Below are 25,336 nucleotides of genomic sequence, written 5' to 3' on the forward strand. Positions count from 1 at the left end.
ATTTGGCACTACTGTTTCCTTAGTGTATGTTTATTTTTATACTTTTACATATTAGTGAGTTATCGATAACTGCTTTTCCTTTGAGGGGAGGATATAAAAAAGACATCTGCTGGCTAGGCATTAGGACCATCCTGCGCCACTCAGCAATCAAAAAGAAATGTCCCTAACCACTCAAAACCCTAAACCCCTGTATGGTTCAAATTCATTGCCAATATCTGATCAGCTTCCAGGAAAAATTCACCCTAACCTCATTCTTCCACAGCCTTAATACTTTCTCATTTGTTTCACCTGGTTCTCCTCAGGCCCACATACTATTTTCCTGGATGTTTACCTCATTCTCTCTTAACTCCAGCCATACCTCTGCCCATATCAAGCCCACTAACCACAACAGCCTCTGCACTTTGATAGTTGTCACCCTTTCTGCAACAAAAACTCACTCCCATATAGTCAGCCACCCAGTGCATCTGTAGTAAGATAAAGTCCTTGGCCCAGTATGCTGAAGGCCTCACTACGGCCTTCATAGACAAGCACGATACCTCAAACCTAGTCTGTAGATGACTTCCTGCACCCTTTATCCTGTACCAACCCCCAGAAACCTGCTGTGAAAGAGCACTCTGTAAAGTATCTTACCAGCCTGTAACAACTGGATCATATCTTTTGCCAGGGCTTTCACTGTGTCATCATGTCCAAAAAGAACATCCAATTCACAGTCCTTCCCACCCCTCTGAAAGTGGTAATCCACTGACCATCTAATCTATGCAATATCCTTGTCCATGCTTATGCCATACCCACTATCAATCTCTTCCCAGTGGTTGAAACCTCTGTGGAAGGCCCAAGAGCAAGATATGTCTGATCCACCTGCCCACCCACTATATCCTCCTCCAGCCTTGTGACAGGATTATCCTATTCTGCCAGAGGTTGGGCCATACTTGAAAGCAGTCATGTCATACCAGGTGCTCTGTCAATGTGCACAGGATTTTATGTAGGCACCACCACCAAGCAGCTGACAACCTGGACGAAGGGGCACCATCAAACTCATCAACACTTAGCAACCCAGTTGCTGAACATGCTGTTGAGAACACCATGCTCAATTTCAATGGCTGCTTCACAATCTGGACCTTGTATAAAGCCCACTCATCAACACCCAACTTTTCTTAATTCTGTACATAGGACTTACTGTTGCAAAACACCATTTGGTTCCGTAATCCTCCTGGCCTCAATCTGTGCCAACTTGGCTCATGATTACCCTAATTTCACTCATCCTACACTCCTAACCACATCTTCACAGTCTCCCTTTTCTTCTGTTGCAGGTGCACCCCCTCCCCCTTTTCTTTCCAATTCATTAATCTACTCCTTGTCAGTGAGTGCTCTGCAGACCTTCCCTCACCTGCAAACAAAATGAGCTCACTGGTGCCACAGCCCTACCCACGCAACTGCAACCTTTTACAGCTTTGGAGAAGACTCATCCAAAAGCTAGCAGACTACGTAGACCTTTTTTCCCTTCTCTTAGTTTTTTTCAGTATCATGTTTTAATAATTGTGGCACATTAACCTAAATTGGAATGATCACATAGGTAATATTGTGGGTAGAGCAAACTGAAGACTGCGATACATTGGCAGAACACTTAGAAGGTGCACCAGGTCTACTAAAGAGACTGCTTACACCACGCTTGTCCACCCTATTCTGGAGTATTGCTGCGCGGTGTGGGATCTGCATCAGGTGGGACTGATGGATGACATCGAAAAAGCACAAAGAAGGGCAGCTCGTTTGTATTATCGTGAAATAGGGGAGATAGTGTCACAGACATGATACGTGAATTGGAGGGGCAATCTTTAAAACAAAGGCATCTTTCGTTGCGATGGGATCTCCTCATGAAATTTCAATCACCAGTTTTCTCCTCCGATTGCGAAAACATTTTTTTTGGCACCCACCTACATAGGGGAGAAATGATCATCACAATAAAATAAGAGAAATCATGGCTTCCACATAAAAATTTAAGTGCTTATTTTCCCCAAGTGCTGTTAGAGAGTGGAATGGTAGAGAGACCGCTGAAAGGTTGTTCATTCAACCCTCTACCAGGCTCTTTATTGTGAATAGCAGAGTAATCACGTAGATGTAGATGTAGATGTATCAGGGTGCTGACAGAATTCCACTCAACGCAATAGGTGTGGCGACAAAGACCTTGTTAACTGAAAGCTCATTTTGTGACAGTCTTTTTGTTGTGCCTATCTGCGACTCAGCATCTTTGCTATATGGTGGGCAGCAACTATCCTTTTCATAATATTGTATCAGGAATATTTGACAGTTTGATACAGCTTTTAGTGACATGCAGTACTGGTAGGTTCACTACAGTAGCTGGGATGTGAGGTCTTTATTATTTCATGTGTGAAACTGTCAATCAAAATCGATTTTGCAATGAAGATTTGTCAATTTTTCCACATTTTATTCAAAAATGGGAAACTGAATGAACTTTAAATATTTATTTTGAGCTATTGTAATTACTACAATAAAGTTCAAAACATATTTATGAAACTAATCACATCAATGTCTACAGAAACAAACTAAAATTATCACTTTCTAAAACAAGACAGCAGGCCGAAGTGGCCGTGCAGTTCTAGGCGCTGCAGTCTGGAACCGCAAGATTGCTACGGTCGCAGGTTCGAATCCTGCCTTGGGCATGGATACGTGTGATGTCCTTAGGTTAGTTAGGTTTAACTAGTTTTAAGTTCTAGGGGACTAATGACCTCAGACGTTGAGTCCCTGACCTCAGACGTTGAGTCCCATAGTGCTCAGAGCCATTTGAACCATTTTTAAAACAAGACAGTAACTGTCAACTAATTTCATAAAACATAACTGAAATTTAATAAAAGTCAATGTATTTTGCTGGTAAAAATTCAGCTACGTATGTAATCCTTGAGAGCCAACTTTGGCATATAATATAGTAAGGTATAGTAACGTCTAAAGATCCTTAACATTTCCTTTGCTTTCCTGTTCAACTGGACTGTTATGGTCCATACTTTGAAAGAATAATGGGACACAAAACAAAATGTGTAGAACTTTGTTAAGTACATATAACTGGTTTCAACCTTTGTATCAGGCCATTATTATGTGTATCTGTAACTTATGAAATGTTAATAAATACTGTCATGGGGACAGATTTTTTAAACAGGGGATGAGATAGAATACTTTTACACAAATCTGCACACACAAGTCATCTAATTCCTGTAAATTATTGGGAGGGGGTTGATGAGCTCTGACGCCACGTTCAGTCACATCCCAGATGTGGTTGATCAGGTTCAAATGTGGCAAGATGGGTACTCAGCACATCAATTTAAACTCACCACTGTGTTCCTTGAACCACTCACACTACTGGCCACATGACATGGCGCACTATTTTGTTGAAAACTGCCACTACTGTCTGGAAACATCATCATCATGACAGAGTGTGTGTGGTCTGCAACCAATGTACGATACTCCTTGCCATCGTGGTATCTTGCACGAGCTCCATCAGACCCATGGATGCCTACATGAATGTGCCCCAGAGCACGATGGAGCTGCTGCCAGCTTGTGTGTGTCCAGCGGTACATGTATCGAGGAGCTGTTCCCCTAGATGATAACAGATTCGTGACCTCCCAATGGCATGATGATGAATGTATCAGGATTCATCAGACTATGCAACACGCTGTCCAGCGTCAATGGTCATGTGCCCATTTCAGTCATAGTTATCGATGTCGTTAACATTGGCACATGCATGGGTAGTCAGCTGCAGAATTGTTACAAGTGTTTGGTGCACTGTGTAAACACACTTTTACTTTGTCCACTATTGAAGTCTGATGTTAATTGCACCAAAGTTTGCAGCCTGTCTAACATCTGCAATGAGAGGTGGCTGCCCAATCCCACAACATCTGGATGTGGTTTCACCTTAGTTTTGGCACATGTTAAGGCACTCACCACAGCACTCTTAGAACACCCCAAAGTCATGTAGCTTCTGAAATGCCATGCCAAGCCTTTGGGCAACTAAAATTTACCCTCAATCAAACTCGCATAGATCAAGCACCTTCCCTATTCTACACACAGACAGCACACTCACTGATACTACAAGCATAGTGCATGTGTCTGACTAGCAGCCATTCCTCGCCAGGTGACGTTGCTGCCATCAACTGGAGGGATTTATATCAATAGTGGTTTAGTTGTCATAATGTTCTGGTTGATCAGTCGTACAATACATTAGCAGAAATAATATACAACTTACATTATGTTGCAGGAAAGATGCACCTGGAATAACAGCATCAGGAGATTACGGTTTATCATTAAGCATCTTTGTCTTGGCTTTTTTCAGGTGAGTGTAAATTTCTCCCTTTCCCTGTATGAAGGACTACAAGATTTTTTTTTATACGGTGTACCTTGTGACTATTTTGTATAAGGTGAGCTGAAAATTTGCATTTACTTCCTATGTTTTTCTTTTTAGTGCCACCTGTTCCTCATATCACATTTTGAAATTTCTTCCAGTATGCCTGATGTAATTTGCCTTACAGTCACAGCAGTGAATTTTGTACACTGCTATTATTTTGATATACACCACATGTGTTAATGACGCGTATTAAAAAGCATAAATGTGACAGTTGAGATTTATGTGCAATTTGTATATTATATTTTTTTTAAACATTACTTAGTCTTTATGAGACCTGGTCACTGAAGAGCAACAACACACTTTTTTTATGTAGTACTACATTTTGGATCAACTGATCCATTTCTACACTAGTCAAATTTAACATTTATCAACAACCATGCTACAATAGCCATTATTCTGTGCTATATTTTGCAACCAGCCAAATTCATTCAACTTCCTTGGTATGTAGAGGCAATTTAAGCAGTCTGTTGATTGCTAGATGAAAAAAGGCCATTTTATTTTGAGCAATATGACAAGATGCACCTGGAATAACAGCATCAGGAGATTACGGTTTATCATTAACATGTCAGTGTTCAGTCATACTGCTGGAAAGATCTAAGAAATGAATACTGTTATTTCGATGGTGCTCGACCGTGAAAGTAATATGATTGTGCATTTGACTAAATGCATTTGCGAGTTGGTCAATTTCTTATGAGCCATGGACTAACACAAGAAGCACACTATACAAGTGTTAATTTCAGAATTTGCCAGTATACCTGCCAACAGAGATCCCATATCTAATGCATCTTTTGAAGGTAGATCTTGTCTCAAAACACAGTAATAGTACTTTAGTGTGATTGGTACTGTAGTATGATTTCAAATAACTCTGCAATTTCTATGATTGTCCCACAGGAAAGTGTCTTGTGCATCAGCAAACTAGTTTTAGTAAGTTGTTATTTGTTTACAGAAATATTAGCATGCATTCTTCCTATACAGAGTGTTAGCAGTTACACAAATGTGTAAAATTGTTTCTGTAAGTTCTTAGTTGTTTGTACAGAGTAATTGTTTAGGAAGGTACAATGATCTTTTAGTACTTCATTGAGTTATTTTTCCCAAATAAGTTGTTAGGTTTGTCTGTAACATTAACTATTGGACTGGACTACAGCCCACAACAGTTACTGATGGTTTAAATTTTACTCATTAGAGATCATACCTTTACACTCAACTTTGATACCTAGTTCACTGCAACTATATTACATTTTTATTGATTCCAAATAATTACTTTCAGCATTTCATTTGAAAAATGCACACTTACAATTCTGAAATGTGCCAGTACTTAAATCTTTTTAAGCTAAAGCATGTTAACAGTTTTAATGTATCTGACTGTACAGTTTTTATAATTACAACACATCCATTTTTCTTGTGATCTCTTGAGCATGAAACATTTTTAAATTCACGCAATTTACTGTTTTTATCATTTTATGTAGCTTCCCTACAGAATAATGTAAGTTGTTTATTCTTTCTGCACTGAGTTTACATATGTAAGTACTATCTCATTTCCTATTATATAAGAAGCATCTACAGACCCATCATATTATATAACAATATTTGGCAGTTTCAGATACACTTGATAATATCTACATCTACATGGATACACTGCAAATCACATTTAAGTGATTGGCAGAAGGTTCATCAAAATAGCCTAATATGAAGGTCAAAACTGGTTGTGTAATTAATAACTTACTATTTAAATAACTGGACTGGCTTTTCGTTAATTGAACAACAGTTGCAGAATCAGCATCATCAAAACATGGACAAACTAACGAAGCAAAGTGTGACACTGTGTATACTGTAATAGTCAGTCATAGCCAACAGATGGGAGTCCTACATTTGATGTTTGTAAAGTACTGCAGCTGTGTGTTAGAACTCATGGTAACAGAGTTCTTGTAGAACAAACATAATTTGGATAATATTCACTGAACTGTGTAGATCTTTAATTTTTGTACATAAAGGTTTGACGCCCAGAAAAAAATGTGCCTCAAAGTTACTTTTTGGAATACTAATGATCAGAGGATCCATCTCAACATTGTATAAGAGAATCCAGAAATAAATTATAATGGAATTTGAACAACATATCTGTCACGTAACAGAAAAACATAAGTGATTTTTCTATTGCACTCTCACTTTGCTCATTTCATTTCATTTACTTAATATGCTATATACTCATTACTGTCTTGGGTACATCACTGACTTTGAATACTGAGATGCTGATGGCAAAATTAGGAATTTACTTTCTTCTAGAAACTTCAGGTTGAAGTAGTTTTTCTCCCCATGATATTCTAGGACATTCTAGTCTATCACACTGTTGCAGAGAGTTTAGTATATTGTATTACAAAGAACAGACACTACAATATAATGAGCCAAAGTGCTCTGAGCAAAGAATCTGTTGTAGCTAAGATAGAAAACTGCTCAAACACAAAGTAGTATTTTACATTTTGGTCTTACTGTGACCAGATGATCAACATTATTACCTGCATTCCCTTCAAGACTTTCAGGAATGTGTAAGCCATACCTCCTCCAATTATCATCTCATTTACTTTATCAAGCAAATTTTCTATTAGTTGGATTTTGTCTGCTACCTTTGCACCTCCCAGAATTGCTAAGAAGGGGCTGAAATTGAAAAACTATGTAGAAGCACACTCGTCAATTTCAACTATGAGTAAATATTTAAAAACCATTTGTGAATCACAGATTTCAGTTACCGTTCTGGGTTATCGAGGGCTTTAGCAAAGTACGCCAGCTCTTTCTTCAACAGAAAGCCCGATGCTCTCTGGTCGAATCCCTCTCCCATCATAGAGCTGTGCGCTCTGTGTGCTGTTCCAAATGCATCATTTACATAAACATCACCCAGTTTCCTCAAAGATTCTCTGAACTTTGCAACATCTTCTGGGGAGGCTTTGATCTGCAAACAAACAATTACATCATTATAACTCCAATTTTTTGAAACAAGTCAATCTACCAACACAATAACAAAATAAACCTCCAGTCAGGACACTGTCACTAAAATGCAGTAGCATAGCTTTCTTATCTCAAGATATTGTTTCACAAAATCTGCTGCAATTAGTAGCACTTCTAAATGTTGTAACAGAATGCAATGGCACCAATAATGCTATTTTCAATTATAAAGGGCAGGTAAACTACAATCATATGCTGTACTGTATAGAGTGAAGTTACAGAGATCTTAGCTGCTCTACTTTGCTACAACTAATGTTCCTGGAAAGAAAATAATAATAATAATAATAATAATAATAATAATAATAATCAACCACCATCTGTGCAGCATTGACACACACAACATTTGAGTACTTGAAACCAAGCAATGTTGCCACATACTAAGAAAGTTGTGAAGTAACAATGAGTTCATGTCACAGCAAATGCCATTTTCTGCAGGTATTTTCCGAGTTAAATTAGTGCATAATGGACATTACATCATATTTATGTCACCAGGTAATGAAATGTGAGACCAGACAAAATAACAGAATCAGACAACACTTATTACATTGTGATCAATATCTTATTCAGTGAAACAGCGGTCAGCTCAGCTCTGTTTTTCAAAATGAAAATATTCATTTCAAATGTGTGTCTACATTCACTAGAGTTCCACATAAAATACATTAAGAGCAATGACAAAATAATCTCGGGTTGACAGCTGAGTCAATGCACCATTCTCCAGCAATGTTTCAGCATGTTTCTTACTTATCTTCAGGCAAAGTGTGGGTTCGTACGGGTTCACGTCTCATCCGGGTCTTTATAGCTGCCAGACAATGGGCTTCTCTGCATCCTCGGCACCAGTCAGGTCAATCAGGAGCGAGTGGAGTTTGTGCAGTGGCACATGGTGCGGGGGAGCCATGATTGCTGGGTCCTGGCAACTCGTCACGGTGCAGCCTGTTTGTTCCATCAGCCACCACCATCCTGCCTCCATCAGCAGGTTCTTATCATATTGTTGGTAATGTTGCATCTCACTTGGTGCTGAGTTGGAAGCCACTATCCCGGTTGACCAGGTTATTAACACACATTTCCACTGCCTCTCTAATAACAGAGTCCCAGAAATCTTTCGCTCTACACAGCATCTTTGTTCAAATTGTAACTTATGTTCTTCAGTGAGGTTGTGCTCCACTACCATAGATTTTTCTTTTTGTCTGAGGATAATGCTTCTCACAGATGCAGAAATGCATTGTATAATGCAATGCTGCATGTGGCCAAACATATATTTTTTCCACATTCACAGGAGATGCCGGAGACACAGTGTTCTTAGATCGAAGCTGCCCTTCATTTAGCCTAGCATATTCCTGGTTTTTGCCAGAGGATGGAAGATGGTTTTGATCTTGTTCTTCAGTATCCTGGTAATCTGTGGCATTGTGGCCCTGCATGCTGGAGGAACACCAGGCCCTTGTTGTCCTTGTCTTCCTGAAGGTCCTCCTCCTTGCACATCTTGAGAGTGCGTCTAATCTGAGTTTCAGTGTAGCCATTCTTCTGGAAGGTTTGCTTCAGGTACTGCATCTCAGTAGGTAGACTGTCCTTGTAGCATATGTCATGAGCTCTGTGGACAAGGGTAGTGAGCACGAATTTCCACTGTGCTGGGTGATAGCAGTTGTTGGTGTTGAGGTACAAGTCCATGTGTGTAGATCAAGTGTCCCTGAGTGCCATCAGTTTAATTCTTTATTAGGACATTTTCTTCTAATTCCATTGTGAACTTAATGCTCTAATGTAGGCTATTCAGATGATTGAGAAGCTGTTTTTGGTGTCCTAGCCAAGCAGCCAAAGTGTGAAAGTATCATCCATGTACCAATAAAAGACCTTGGGTTTAACATGTGCTGTTTCCAAGGCGATATCCTCGAAGTATTCCATATACAGATTGGCGATACATAGTGCCAGAGGGGATCCCACAGCAACTCCATCCACATGTTGGTAAAACTTTCCCTCACATTGGAAATATGTGGTTGTGAGCACATGGCGAAATAATTCCATTGTGTCTTCATCAAAATTCTTCTCAAGTAGTTTCAACAAGTCCTCTAGCAGTACCCTTGTAGAGAGAGATGTGATGTCAAAACTGCATTTTTGTCAAGGAGCCACTCCTTGAGTGTCGTAACAGACTCCGTGGAATTCTGGATGTGGTGGGGACATTTACACATGAGGGCTTGAGTAGTTGTGTCAGATGTTTGGCTGTACAATAGGTAAGAGAATTTATTGTGTGTACTATCAGGGTTAGTGGTACGTCCCTCTTGTGTATCTGGGGAGCACATAACTGGTGGAACCCGAGCTCTGGGGTAAAGCCTTTTTACCAGATCCTGATTCAGACCTGAGTTGTTGAGAAGACCGATCGTCTTTCTAATCACAGCTGTTGTAGGGTCCTCCTCCACTTGTCTGTAGCCCTGGCCCTGCAACGGCGAATTAATCTTGTCCCAGTTGTCAGCCGCTTTTAGGAGTAGCATTGCTTTACATTTCTCTGCTGGTAGAATGCCAGTATCCTCATCTTCTCTGAGGTGGCGTATCATCCTGCTTTCCGCCACCAAGAATGCTCAAAACCAACTTCTCGGCAGCAGAATGCAGGATGAAACAACCTCACAGAAGATGAGGATACTGGTATTCTACCAGCACACAAAGGGAACACAACACTGTTGCAAAAATTGGCTGACTACAGGGACAAGATTAATTCCCTGTTGTAGGACCAGGCCTACAAACAAGTGAAGAAGGACCCTACAACAGCTGTGACTAGAAAGACCATCGGTCTACTCAAGATCTCAGGTCTGGGTCAGGGGCTGATAAAAAGGCTTCACCCCAGAGCTCCGATTCTAAAACAGTTATATGGGCTCCCCAAGATACACAAGAGGGAGGTACCACTACACCTGATAGTAAACTGGTTAATTCTCCTACCTATGGTATAGCCAAACACCTGGCACAACTATTCAAGCCTCTCGTGTCGTGGATAAATGTCCCCACCACATCCAGAATTCCACAGAGCTTGTTAAGACACTCAAAGAGTCACGTCTTTACAAAAATGATATTACGGTCATCTTTGATGTCACATCCTTCATCACGAGGGAACTGTTAGAGGACTCCTTGAAACTGCTTGAGAATCATTTTTATGAAGACAGAGTGGAATTATTCAGCCACGCGCTCACAACCAAGTATTTCCAATCCGAGAGCAAGTTTTACGAATAGGTGGACAGAGTCACTATGGGATCGCACGCGCACACGCACGTAGGTCCGTGTGTGTGTGCATGAAACTGAAAAGCACCAAGGCAGAAAAAGCAAGAACCTAGTTTGTAAAAAAACTTTTACACTGGGTATAGGTGGATGCCAAGAGCCAAGCAAGAGCTTTTGGCTCAATCTCTCCTCTCCAAAATTCAGATGCATTACTGACAACCACCTCATCTAAATGACATCACTATCAAGCATCTGCTACTATGCTCCAGAATCTTTTCAATGGCATAATTAAGCACTTTCACTATACAAGTTTCTCTGTGGCCTTTCATTTACATGGTGCCAACAATATTTGTCAATTAGTTGATAAATAGCTTGCTACTCCCTGAGATGTCACTCTTCATTTCACTGATTGTACTTAATCACTTATGGGTCAGCAATACATGGTACTGAGGAGATTTTACAATAGGATGACTATTGTGCAGTACCATAGTGGGCACATTTGATATCCAATATTAATGTCTGTTGCACCCTGGTTATTAAATCAAAGGTGCGTTTAGATGAACTATATTTTATGGCAGTATTTCGCAGTAACGGTGATCCTGTCAAAAATGCTGCAATGTGGCTCCAATAGACAGCAATTCTGCAGAATAGCTGGGCAATATTGCTGATGTCCCAAGCAGTTGCTAACATATTGCCCATGGGTTGCCAGTGTTTTCCAGTGAGGGTGGAGATTATTTCATGTTGCAGGGCAATATCTATATGTATTTGTCTGTACATGCTTCCCTCTCACACTCACCTGTGTATCCTATTTCTCTCACTGAAAACAATGAAGTCACATGCCTGAGCAAAAACTGAATCATTTTGCTTTTGTTCAAATGTTTCCACCTGTACAAATAGGCATGTGTTTACTGTGCACAACAATACAGTAGCAGACAAACATGCTGCAAGTGTGATTCTTTTGCAACAAGCTACTGGACATCACAATGTAGCCTTTACAGAGATTGCAATCTGAAAAACCACAGTTCACAAGCTGTTGCTGAAGCTCTCCTGAATCATCTTTATGAAGCACACAAAAATTTCTGAAGCCTTTGAACCTATGCCACATACGAAGCAAAAGAGTTGCAGAAGAAGAATGGATGTGCAGGTGGCAGTGTGTGGTTTGCATTTGGCATCAGGAGTTTGTAGTGCTCTCCAATGGACAGATGGGAGAAGGCCAGGACTGCAAACAGAGATCAATGGCTGAACATGTGCCATGTACCAAACGTGTGTGGGGGCACCTGTACTTAAGAGGCAGATGTCGAGTCGTGACAGTAAATTTTCGAAATCTTTACCTTTGCCAGTTAGCACAGTGCCACCCCACAAGGAGTTATGGGCGATCAAATCTCCCAAAAGTAGGAAAGGTTTAGGGAGTTGATCAATCAGTGCAGCCAATGTGTTCAGGGGTACTGCACCATCTGGAGGAAGATATACATTGCAGACAGTTCCTGTGTCGTCCTTATCCTGACAGTCACAGCTTCAAGAGAGGTTTGAAAGGGCACAGGTTCACTGCATACCGAGTTCAGAACATAGATGCAAACTCCACCTCACACTTGATTATAGTCGTTAAGTTTCCTGTAGTATCCCTTAGAGCCATGAAGGGCAAAAGAATAGGTTTCCTGGAGGGCAATGCAGAAAGCAGGTGTAAAGCTTAAGAGTTGCCGTAGCTCAGCCAGGTGGCGGATAAAAATGCCGTAATTCCACTGGAGGATGGCGTTATTATGATGCTGAGAAGGCAAGAAGCACTCAAGGAGGCATGTTATGCCTTAGGGTCACCTGCTGCCACCGACTGAGTATTTGTAGCCATTTCTAAGGTGGACGAGGCATCAGTGAGATCCAGGTCCACAGGGGACACTAATATCTCCAATGCATCCTCAGATGCAGAATTGATAGAGAGTGGTGGTGTTGGTGCCTGTTTCTTAGTATACTACTTCTTAGTTTGCTTGTTTGCTTACTTGTTCACTTCTCTTTAGAGGCTTGCTGGGAAGATTTGTCCAAAGCAGTGTAAGGCATGGAAGAAGACCATGAAGCTCTTCATCCAGCAGCTTTTGGCTCCTTGAGCAACTGACCAGTGTCCACCAAGGCATTAGTGGAGACCTTGGGAGAGATGGCTCCAAAGAACCCCTACCACATGAAAGGATACTGTTGCTTCTCCAGTAGGGGGGAGGACATCAATGGGAGGGGGGGGGGGGGGGGGGAAGGCTTGCTTCCGAAGTAGGTTCTTTGGGAGCAACAGAGGAAGCTTTGTCCCCCACCAACAAGAGGGCGGATATATTCTGGTGGCCTGGAGGGCCCACTGTTCATAGCACAGAGTGAGGAACCACTGACACTTGGGACAGCGACGGTGACGTAGCTGCAGCATGTGTCGACGTCAACTGAAGGGGGTGTATCTTTCAAATTTACATTTAGCCTCTCTATAAGTCAACCGGTCCAGGGTCTTTTACTCCATGATTTTCCGCTCCTTTTGGAGTACTGGGCAGTCTGGCGAGCAGGGCGAGTGGTTCTCTCAATAGTTGATTCAAGTGGGAGGTGGCGCACATTGAGCATCTGGGTGCAGTGGATGTCCGCTGTCTCGACATGTGGTGCTGGAAGTGCAGCGCGAAGACATGTGTCTGAACTTCCAGCACTTAAAGCACTGCATGCGGGGAGGGACGTAGTATTTAACATCACAGAGGTAAACCATCACCTTGACCTTTTCAAGCAATGAATCAACTTCAAAGGCCAAGATGAAGGCACCAGGTCCTCTGTAAACGCACTGGATGAAATGAAGACCCCACCATTCTAGATTGGCGTGGAGCTCGTCAGACTGCAAGAGGAGATTGCAATGGAAAATGTCATCATAGCTGCCATCTGCTTCACATCTGCTGTGCAGCAAGCTATGTAAATTTAAGTATTAACTGTGTTTTTCTAACTCTTCACTTCTTTTTCCGTGTGTTTTTGCTTTTAGGAAGATTTAATTTTTGAGTACTAGTAATATTGTTCCGTAAATGTGTTTTGAATACAGTCCAGAGACAGTGCTTATTTTCATTGTTTCCAACAATGAGTATCTAGTAACCACAGTTTAGTCAGCTATCAGTTGCCTTTAGTGAATTAGCAGTCTAGTTAAAAATTGATTACTTAACTCTCTACAGTAATTTGTTGATTTCTTAGGATGGATAGGATGTGTGACTGCTGTGTACAGATGCAGAAGGAGCTGGCCACTGTTCGAGAACAGTGGAACGTGCTGATGGCCATGGTCAGCCGTCTTCAGGCTGCTGCCTCTGAGTGTAGTGGCAGTGGGGAGTCTGGTGCGTCGCACGGTACACCCCCGGTGTTACATGCTTCACCCACGGTCCCTGCTGTCGAGACATCTTCGTGGGTACCGGATGCGGTTGGGCCACCCTCTCCCCAAGAGAAGTGGCGGGTTCAACGGTGTTCACGCCGCACGAGGCGTAGGGTCAATGTGGAGGTTGGTCGTATGCCCACTCTGCCTGTGAGTGGACATGCCGCCAATCTTTCAGCAAGATCTGAGCAAGCACATCAGGGGAGGGGTTTATTAGTGACTGGGAGCTCCAATGTTGGCGGGCGATGGAGCCCCTTAGGGCAATAGCGGAAAGGTTGGGGAAGAAGGCCAGTGTCCACTCTGCTTGCCAGGGGCTCTCATCCAAGATGTGGAGGAGGCCCTGCCGGCGGCGATAGAGAGCACTGGGTACACCCAACTGCAAATTGTTGCTCATGTCAGCATTAATGACTCCTTCCGTCTGGATTCAAAGGTCATCCTCAGTTCATACAGGCGGTTGGCAGAGTTGGTGAAGGCGGAAAGCCTCGCACGCGGGATGGAATCTGAGGTAACTCTTTGTAGTATCATTCCCAGAACCAATCTCGGTCCTCTGGTTTGGAGCAGAGTGGAAGGCTTAAACCAGAGGCTCAGACAAGTCTGCGGAGATCTGGGAGGCAAATTTCTTGACCTCCACTATCAGATGGAGAAATGCAGGGTCCCCTTGAATAGGTCAGGTGTGCATTACACGCTGGAAGCGGCTACGAGGGTAGCAGAGTACATGTGGAGTGCATATGTGGGTTTTTTAGGTTACAGAATTCCCTCCCTAGGCCCAACAAGATGCTTCCTGAGATGCGACAAGGTAGCAATAGGCAAAACGCAACAGGGAATGACAATATTAATGTGGTAATAGTAAACTGCAGGAGCATTTATAGAAAGGTCCCAGAACTGCTCTCATTAATAAACGGTCACAATGCCCACATAGTACTAAGGACGGAAAGTTGGCTGAAACCAGATGTAAACAGTAACGACATTCTAAACTCAGATTGAAATGTATACTGCAGAGACAGGCTGGACAGTGAAGGGGGAGGCATTTTTATGGTGATAAAAAGTGCAATAGTATCGAAGGAAATTGACAGAGATCCAAAATAAGAAATAATTTGGGTGAAGGTCACGGTTAAAGCAGGCTCAAACATAGTAATTGGATGTCTCTATAGGCCCCCTGGCTCAACAGCTATTGTGGCAGAAAACCTGAAGGAAAATTTGGAAAATATTTTGAGTAGATTTCTTGACCATGTTATAGTTCTGGATGGAGATTTTAATTTACCAGATATGGACTGGGAGACTCAAACGCTTATAACAGGTGGCAGGGACAAAGAATCCAGTGAAATTTTTATTAAGTGCATTATCTGAAAACTACCTTGAGCAGTTAAACACAGAACAGACTCGAGGCGATAACATTAGACCTTCTGGGGACAAACAGACCCGAATTATTTGAAATAGTTAATGCAGAACAGGGAATCAGCAATCATTACTGCATCGACGATTTCAGATGGAAATAGAAACATTAAAAAAGGTAGGAAGGTTTTTCTGTTTAGCAAAAGTGACAAAAAGCAGATTTCAGAGCACTTGGCAGCTCAACACAAAAGATTTATCTCAAGTACTGATAGTGTTGAGGATCAGTGGACAAAGTTCAAAACCATCGTACAACATGCATTAGATGAGTATGTGCCAAACAAGATCATGAGAGATGGAGAAGAGCCACCGTGGTACAACAACCGAGTTAGAAAACTTCTACGGAAGCAACCGAGTTAGAAAACTACTACAGAAGCAAAGGGAGCGTCACAGCAAACACACACATAACCAAAGCCTTGCAGAAAAACAAAAATTACACGATGCGAAATGTAGTGTGAGGAGGGCTACGCGAGAGGTGTTCAATGAATTAAATAGTACAGTTCTATGTTCTGATTTGGCAGAAAATCCTAAGAAATTTTGGTCTTATGTCAAAGCGGTAGGTGGATCCAAACAAAATGTCCAGACACTCTGTGACCAAAATGGTACTGAAACAGAGGATGACCGACTAAAGGCCGAAATACTAAATGTCTTTTTCCAAAGCTGTTTCAAAGAGGAAGACCACACTGTAGATCCTTCTCTAGATTGTCGCACAGATGATAAAATGCTAGATATCGAAATAGATGACAGAGGGATAGAAAAACAATTAAAATCGCTCAAAAGAGGAAAGGCCGCTGGACCTGATAGGATACCAGTTCGATTTTACACAGAGTGCGCGAAGGAACTTGCCCTTCTTGCTGCAGTGTACCGTAGGTCTCTAGAAGAGCGAAGCGTTCCGAAGGATTGGAAAAGGGCACAGGTCATCCCTGTTTTCAAGAAGGGACGTCGAACAGATGTGCAGAACTATAGACCTATATCTCTAACGTTGATCAGTTGTAGAATTTTGGACCATGTATTATGTTCGAGTATAATGACTTTTCTGGAGACTAGAAATCTACTCTGTAGGAATCAGCATGGGTTTCAAAAGAGACGGTCATGTGAAACCCAGCTCGCGCTATTCATCCACGAGACTCAGAGGGCCACAGACACAGGTTCCCAGGTAGATGCCGTGTTTCTTGGCTTCCGCAAGGCGTTTGACACAGTTCCCCACAGTCGTTTAATGAACAAAGTAAGAGCATATGGACTATGAGACCAATGGTGTGATTGGATTGAAGAGTTCCTAGATAGCAGAACACAGCATGTCATTCTCAATGGAGAGAATTCTTCCAAAGTAAGAGTGATTTCAGGTGTGCCGCAGAGGAGAGTTGTAGGACTGTTGCTATTCACAATATACATAGATGACCTTGTGGATAACATCAGAAGTTCAGTGAGGCTTTTTCTGGATGATGCTGTAGTATATCTAGAGGTTGCAACAATGGAAAATTGTACTGAAATGCAAGAGGATCTGCAGCGAATTGACGCATGGTGCAGGGAATGGAAATTGAATCTCAATGTAGACAAGTGTAATGTGCTGCGAATACATAGCAAGAAAGCTCCTTTATCATTTAGCTACAATATAGCAGGTCAGCAACTGGAAGCAGTTAATTCTATAAATTATCTGGGAGTAGGCATTAAGAGTGATCTAAAATGGAACGACCCTATAGAATTAATCGCCAATAAAGCAGATTCCAGACAGATTCATTGGAAGAATCCTAAGGAAATGCAGTCTGAAAACAAATGAAGTAGGTTACAGTACACTCGTTCACCCACTGCTTGAATACTGCTCACGTGTGGGATCCGTACAAGATAGGGTTGATAGAAGAGAGAGAAGAAGATCCAACGGAGAGCAGCGCATTTTGTTACAGGATCATTTAGCAATCACGAAAGTGTTATGGAGGTGATAGATAAACTCCAGTGGAAGATGCTGCAAGAGAGACGCTCAGTAGCTCGGTATGGGCTTTTGTTGAAGTTTCGAGAACATACCGTCACCAAGGAGTCAAGCAGTATATTGCTCTCTCCTACGTATATTTCACAAAGATACCACGACTATAAAATCAGAGATATTACAGCCCACACAAAGGCATACCAACAATCTTTCTTTGCACGAACCATATGAGACTGGAATAGAAGGGAGAACCGATAGAGGAACTCAAGGTACCCTCTGACATACCGTCAGCTGGCTTGTGGAGTGCAGATGTAAATGTAGATGAAAATGATCCCCTGGACCACGTTGAGGCTTTTATGGAATATCACCCAGCTTTTCACAGGCGAGTAACGCTCAGGATTGGGCTGGAGTGCTGTCTGAATCAAGACTGCACCATTTCGCATCTTGGACAGCGCTGTCACTTCTCCAAACTTATCCTCGAGGTGTTCAACAAAAAATTGTGGTTTTGTAGGTAGAACAGAGTCCGCATCAGTTCTGCTACAGACTAAAAACCGAGGTGAATATGGCTCTCTCCGTTCTGTAGCCCTACGTTCCTCCGATGGTGTAGCGAGGGAGGGAAACAATTTAGGGCCATACCTGTTGGTATGGTATTCAACCTTGCCCTTCTTAGAGGCTGCTGGTGCCGTACGGTCACAAGCAATAAATGACTTAATCCACTTCATTGCGGGTCATCTGCCCTGATGACACCCACTCTGATCAGGGGCTCTCCCCAAGGCCGCCACCCAGCCAAAGCAAAGAGCAACTGGCACGATGACCGTTGCTGGGAGTCCTGACGCCCCAGGAAGACCAGCATCTGCTCCTTGGCATATGTGAGGAGTTTACAGCACAGGCATCAGCAGTGTGATCCTTGTGTTGTCAGGGGGCTACCACCAAATGGGTACATGATGGCCCCACCACAACTAACTGGCTACCGTGCTGGATACTGGGTGCATACAAAGCCAATATTGTCACAGGGGCAAAAGGACCGGAGACAATGGAAAAAGATGACATACCTCAAAGTGTCCTCACCCAAATAGTTGAATTGCAGGTGGAGATGCAAAGCCATGACGAGAGGTTCAGGAAATCATATATAAGGGCACTATGGGTAACTCGTGCACCACTTAAAGCATCCTTCCCCATATGGGCCGCACTTCTGTACAATTTGCAAAGTCAAACCATAGAATAGGACCAGAACTCATAGGGCCAAAAAGTGAGAGACTCCTTTTAGTCGCCTCTTATGACAGGCAGGAATACCTAGGGCCTATCTAACCCAAGGACCTGCAGAGGGTTCTCCCACTAGGGTCATCACTACTAAACATTAACTGGGTTACACGGAACACAATCTACACTTCTCTCACAGGAAGTAATGAGCCTCTTTGTTATTGAGGCTTTCTTTGGTATTGTGTAAGTGTTCTTTGTTCCAACGAACTGTTGACCCTGGACTCAGACTGTCATCTGGTTTCTGTACAAACTGTAAATTGCCTTGTACTCTGTTTTTAGTGCTGCTATCTTCAGAATTTCAAAGAGTGTTTCCCAATCAACAGTGTCAAAAACTTTCCCCAACTGTACAGAAGCTATAAATGTACACTTTAACCCATCTTCTAAGGTAAGTCATAGGGTAGTATTGCCTTGCATGTTCCGACATTTCTATGGAATTCAAACTGATACCACCTGTGGTCAGCTCCTACCAGTATTTCTACTCTTCTGTAAAGAATTTGTATTACTACTTTGCAATCACGACTTATTAAAGTGACATTCTTCTTGAAGTCCAAAGGTATTTTGCCCATCTCTAACATCTTGCACACCAGATGGAAAAGTTTGGTCATGGCTGGCTTTGCCAAGGCTATCAGCAGCTCTAACAGAATGTTGTCTACTTCCACAGCCTTGTCGTGAATGAGGTATTTCAGTACTCTGTCAAATTATTCTCACAGTATCATATCTCCCATGTCATCTTCCTCTTCCCTTTCCACAATATTGCCTTCAAGTCAATTTCCCTTGTATAGCACCTCCCTATACACCTTCCACCATTCCCTTCTCTGTTTAGTACTGGTTTTCCACCTGAGCTCTTGATATCCATACAGCTGCCTCTTTTCTCCAATGTCTCTAATTTTCCTGTAGGTGGCATCTACTACCTTTTGCCTAGTGATAAATGCTTCCAAATCCTTACATTCTGCCTCTAGTCATTCCTTTTTAGCCATTTTGTACTTACTACACATTTATATTCTTTCATTTGCTGATTTTTGCATTCTCACCTTTCATCCCTTATACTGAATATCTCTTGTGATATCAAAGGATTCCTACTAGGCCTTGTATTTCACCCTGTTTCATACTCTGCTACTTTCACTATTTTATCTCTCAAATCTATTTATTCATTTTCTACTGTATCTCCCCGTATAATAAGGTGTCTTTTTGCTTCACACCGATAAGGAGCTGTCATGTGTTGTGGTCCCCCATGTCTCCAGCCTGAAGTGCTTCGATTGCTACAACATGTTCTGGATGCACAAACTGAACAGTTGACTCAACATCAGTCAGCCCCACCTCAGCAGTTCTCTGAATAGCCGAAACTGCAAGCAGATTTGCAACATTGCATCTGAGTTTCACGGGTCCTTACTGGAATACACATTGGCTTGTTGTCATTGATACTTTCAACAATTTTCCCTCAGTGGTTCCTATGCACTGTACTATAACCCATTCCACAATCCAGGTCTTCTTGTTGGTCTTTTGGTTCAAGGCTCTGCCTGAAATGATTGTGACTGACAACTGACCTCAATTTGTTGCTGCCAAGTTTGAACAGTTTTGCACTGCCTCCAGCCTGAAGCACATCACGAGTGAACCATTCCATCTGCAATCCAATGGTGAAGCTGAATCCTTTGAACAAACATTTAAACAACAGATGGACAATCTTTGTGCCACACACACATTTGAGCTCAAGCTCTGTTGATGATCTTGTCTTACATGCCTCTCTGCCACAAAGGACCATTACCAGTGGAGTTGTTAGATGGATGGCACCACTGCACCTTGCTTCAGTTGCTGCACCCACCACAGTGGGTGGCACCCACTCTGCCCAGAAAGGCAAAGCATCAGACTAATGACAGTCTTTTACAGATTGTATGGCAGATGGAGCAGAAGGGAGTGAGACCCCATTGTAGGTTAGTTTGGATAGTCTCTTTACTGTGAGGACCGAGAGGATTGCTGAGACACCACCAGAATCAAATTCATCCACGTATTTGTATGAACTTGCCACAGACTTTGTGCTTCCACATTCCATGCCTGCTTGGACCCAGCAACCCTCCCTCCCCCCTCCTCCTCCCCCTGTATCGTCAGTGCTGGTTCTGGAGCCAGTGGAAGTCTGACACCCTTTCACTTTTGTTGCTGCCTCGACAGCCACCATCATCTGGGGGATGGGACTCTTCTCAGCAGTTGCCCCTCATGCTGCCTAGAGTCCCTTTGCAGTCATGGAGATGCATCTGTCTGCTGCTCCAGTTCTGGATGCAGGTGTGCACCCTCTGCCTGGGTTTTCAACTACTGTTCCAAGGTGGGCCCAGGGTGTCAGCTGGAGTGCCAGCAGGAGCCTGCCTGGCACCTTTATTGTGACTCCTGTCTCCTCAGTCACCTGCATTCACACAAACAGACCCTACCTGTAGGCAGATTGGTGACACTAGATCTGACAGGCAGGGCCTGCACATTAGGGGGAACTGATAGGCTTCAGACTGGCAGACCTGATCCATTAGAGATATCTGCAGAAATCACATGCAGTTTTGGCCCGTTTAAGTCCAGTCATGTGGCCAGCTATTCACATGTCACAGACACCATGTTGATGAAGTGGGACCGCAGTGATCAATCCATGCAGCAGATAACTCGCACAAATATTCTGAGAATCAATACTAATGTGGATAGGTAGCAACTTACCATAAAAACAATCACTGAGCCACAGACAGGTGTGTAGAAAAGACGACCTCACTCTCATAACTAAATTTTTGATTGCACACAGACACAGACACACACACACAGACACACACACACACACACACACAGACACACAGACACACACACACACAGACACACACACACACAGACACACACACACACAGACACACACACACACAGACACACACACACAGACACACACACACACACACACACACACACACACACACACACACACAGACACACACACAGACACACACACAGACACACACACAGACACACACACAGACACACACACACAGACACACACACACAGACACACACACACACAGACACACACACAGACACACACACACAGACACACACACACACACACACACACAGACACACACACACACACACACACAGACACACACACAGACACACACACAGACACACACACACAGACACACACACACACACACACACACACAGACACACACACACACACACACACAGACACACACACACACACACACACAGACACACACACACACACACACACACACACACACAGACACACACACACAGACACACACACAGACACACACACAGACACACACACAGACACACACACAGACACACACACAGACACACACACAGACACACACACAGACACACACACAGACACACAGACACAGACACACAGACACAGACACACACACACAGACACACACACACAGACACACACACACAGACAACTCTTGCACATATGACTACTGCCCCAACTGTTCCTTCAACAATCTCTGAGAATCAGATACAAACAAACTATTCCTCACACCTCCCTGTCTCTTGTCAGCAGCTGCTAGGCTAGTGGCAAGAAGTGCTGGCAGTAGTAAGAAAGAGTATAGGAAGTGGCACACATACTCATCTATGCCCAGCCAGCAATGATGCAAGACATCTCAGTAAACAAACCATTTCATCTACTGAGACAAAAAACAAGATTTTTCCAGTGTTTTTTTTCAAATTTTCCTCAGATTTCCCTGACATGTTGGAAATTCCCTGATTTCCGGAGCTTGTGACAACCCTGGTTATATTGTCCTAGTGAAAACCCCTGTCTTTCTACTGTGGTCTGATATCAAGTTTTTAATATGTTTGAAGATAATTAATAAATTCCATATATTCCCGTGGCGGCAGAGGGGGAGGGGTCCCTGAGACTCATCATTACAACATGCCTACCACATTATGCAGCATCATTGTCCTAATAATAACAACACTGTAGATGAATAGTTGAATTGTTGGTCACTAGTCACAGCTGATGCATCGTATTGTATTCTTTGCCACATACACTAAGTATATGACCTGTAACATACATGAGTAAATTTATGCATGTATAGTGTGTACTGTGTTAAAATTTGTCAAAAAGCAAATAACTGTAAACATTACACTACGATACTGTTATATCTTACCACTACTTGTACTTTGCTTCAACAGCTGACCACTACCTTTCAACATAACTTACAACTTTCAGCTACAATAAAGATTGGTGTTATCTCAACACAGATACAGAGGGAGTGCAGCTCTTGTATCACACACTTGCTCAATGCCTAGTGCAGAACTCTTCTTAAACCACACAAATTCTTTTGTTGTTAGAATACCTGCTAGCAGTTTGTTCTTGCCAACTGCAAATGGAACGTGGATCTGCAGTGTAGGTAATTCACAAGAAGTCTTGGGTATCAAAGTCACACCTTCAATACGAATGATATATATTGAATGTGACTGTTGAAGCACACTTAATATGTGGAGCGATGTTTTATAATTATATCATGGGAGAAGGTCCAAGGTTCTATCTTTATTAATAACAGCTGCACATTCAATTCATTCATAAACATTGATCCACCTACCTTATCCCCATGATTTAATTAAAAAAGCATAACCATTAAGGCTGTTATACCACATTCATTTGTCAATACACACAACATCCCAAAATCTTGCCTCTACAGTGTAGTATCTGACGTACATCGCTCACAGTGACTGCGTGATTTCTAATACCCAAGGCTTGTTGGAAGTTATCGTAGTCTATAATAACTTTGCACAATGATGCACAACAATAATCCTGTTAGTGTAACATGACTACTGATTTTCAGCTTGCTAGTTTGGACATTGTTTATGCATAGAATGATAGGTTATAGCTCTAAGCCTCAGCAACTGTCAGAAATAGTCTTTGTGACTAGTGTGCTATTAATGTTAGTTTCAAAACTGATAAAACCACATTAATGGATAACCGAGTTAAAATTAACCCTTTGACATATCTCACACAAAAAGAGCCCTTCCATTATGATCTGTAACCAATACACTTTTTCTAACTACGAATGTTCTTTCAATCACGTAGAAGTATGATGGTCAATCTGCATTAACTAATAATGAATGGGAAAGATTTCTTTACAATTTCATTTTGAACAGCCCCATTAAAATTCGTATCTGCAACACAGGTTACACTTACACAGCAGTGTTAAGGTTCTTGTTTATCACTGACTGTAGTTTTCCTACTTCTCACAGTTTCATCCCTCTATAGAGCAACTGTTGATAATGGCTACTTTGAACAATCTATTCATCACCGACAACTGTTTCCCACTATTTGCTTCACCTTACGGTACTATACTACAATTTAAGGGCTCATTAACTGTAGCCACTAAATACTACGTTGTGAAATATCTAAAACAAAACAAGCTAAATAAATTCGAAACCTAATTACAGAAATTTTGCTTCTTAATACCTTGTTTCCTGCTTCGTCTACGCCTTTTCCCTCCTCCTCAACATAAAATCGTAAATTTTCTAAAAGAATAACAGATCCATCTGGAGGCGACGCACAGGCCGCTTCAACCTCGGGCCCCACACAGTCATTAAGGAACTGTACATCCCTGCAGAAAACATCGTCAGGTATGAAGTCTAACGAACAACATCTAACACTACAAATATGACAAGGCTCATATACCTATCTAGAAGTTTCTTCAACTCTTCTGCTACCGGCTGTAATGTGTACTTCAAATCTTTGTGTCCATCTGGCCGTCCAAGATGTGACATGAGAACAACTGACTTTGCCTTGTTATCAAGGGCATACTTTATTGTGTCCAATGCAGCCACTATACGCTGATTGTTGGTAATCTTCCCTTCTTTTAAAGGGACATTGAAATCCACCCTGAAATAATGCCGTAAATTGTCATTCCCTGAAGACACTACTTACATTTAACACAGTTCATATATTATCAGAATTTACCTCATTAAAACTCTTTTACCAGTCAGGTCTATCTTGTCAATGCTCAATTTATTCAAAGACATGTTATTACGTTCCAGATAATAAATACTCTGACGAAAAGTTGTACACAAGCGGAACGCCGGTTTCAACCAAAATCCTACGACAACCTTCAGAAGGTCAACAACTGCGAACAGCATTTCCTATTGCAGCGCTGCCAACTTCTCTTCTGGTAAAGATGACCTTTGATTTGTTTTCTCATTTCCCTTTACAGTTGAAAAAATTTTAATATTCTGAAGGATAATAACAATAAACATGAGTAAATTTCTCTGCAACGTTAAAATGACTTAGGGTCTACGCATTAACGCTATAAATGATAATCCAGAAATGTGTTTCAAATCAAATGTAAAGGCCCTACCAAACACACATCGCATCGGCACAGACAGATCATCGAGTGTGAACAGGAGACTTGCGCATGTATGAGATGTGCGGAAACGGGGAAGTTCGAGGTTTGAGCGAAATTACTCAATTTGAGGGTTCAAATCATATTTGTGTAGACAAGCTGCAGCACGTGGACAGGAGATTTACGCAAATCTGTCGCGTGAAACATGTTTGAGTCAGAAGTTTCTAGAATTTCTCGCCTGTGAGAACAAGTCAGTCCTTTAGAGAATTCATTGCCGAATTTACTGAACTATATACGAGTTATACATGTTCGTCGAAAATTAAAAACAAAGAATACTGCGATAGAGGCAAGAAATCAGATGTTAGTAATTTTTTAATAGAGAAATTACGAGCGGTTGACCCAGTGGCAAACAACAGATACGGTAATAAAAAAAAATTAATTCGTTGCCGGGTGTGTACGCAATGCTTGTT

General features: G+C 42.1%; 1 protein-coding gene across 1 annotated transcript in view; it reads right to left on the bottom strand.

Annotated features, from left to right (window-relative positions):
* The window catches only part of LOC126284762 (phosphoglycerate kinase), a 59,038-nt gene extending 34,094 nt beyond the window's left edge, over nucleotides 1-24,944 (bottom strand). The window contains exons 1-5 of the mRNA XM_049983922.1: nucleotides 24,488-24,944; nucleotides 24,206-24,409; nucleotides 23,987-24,131; nucleotides 7,153-7,352; nucleotides 6,922-7,060 (exon numbers count right to left, since the gene is read on the bottom strand). Coding sequence (XP_049839879.1) covers nucleotides 6,922-7,060; nucleotides 7,153-7,352; nucleotides 23,987-24,131; nucleotides 24,206-24,409; nucleotides 24,488-24,663 — 864 coding nt within the window. The 5' untranslated portion in view covers nucleotides 24,664-24,944. The remainder of the gene's footprint in view (nucleotides 1-6,921; nucleotides 7,061-7,152; nucleotides 7,353-23,986; nucleotides 24,132-24,205; nucleotides 24,410-24,487) is intronic.
* Between the last annotated feature and the right edge of the window lie 392 nt (nucleotides 24,945-25,336).

The sequence above is a fragment of the Schistocerca gregaria genome, chromosome 8, assembly GCF_023897955.1.
Source record: "Schistocerca gregaria isolate iqSchGreg1 chromosome 8, iqSchGreg1.2, whole genome shotgun sequence".
NCBI classification, from domain to species: domain Eukaryota; kingdom Metazoa; phylum Arthropoda; class Insecta; order Orthoptera; family Acrididae; genus Schistocerca; species Schistocerca gregaria.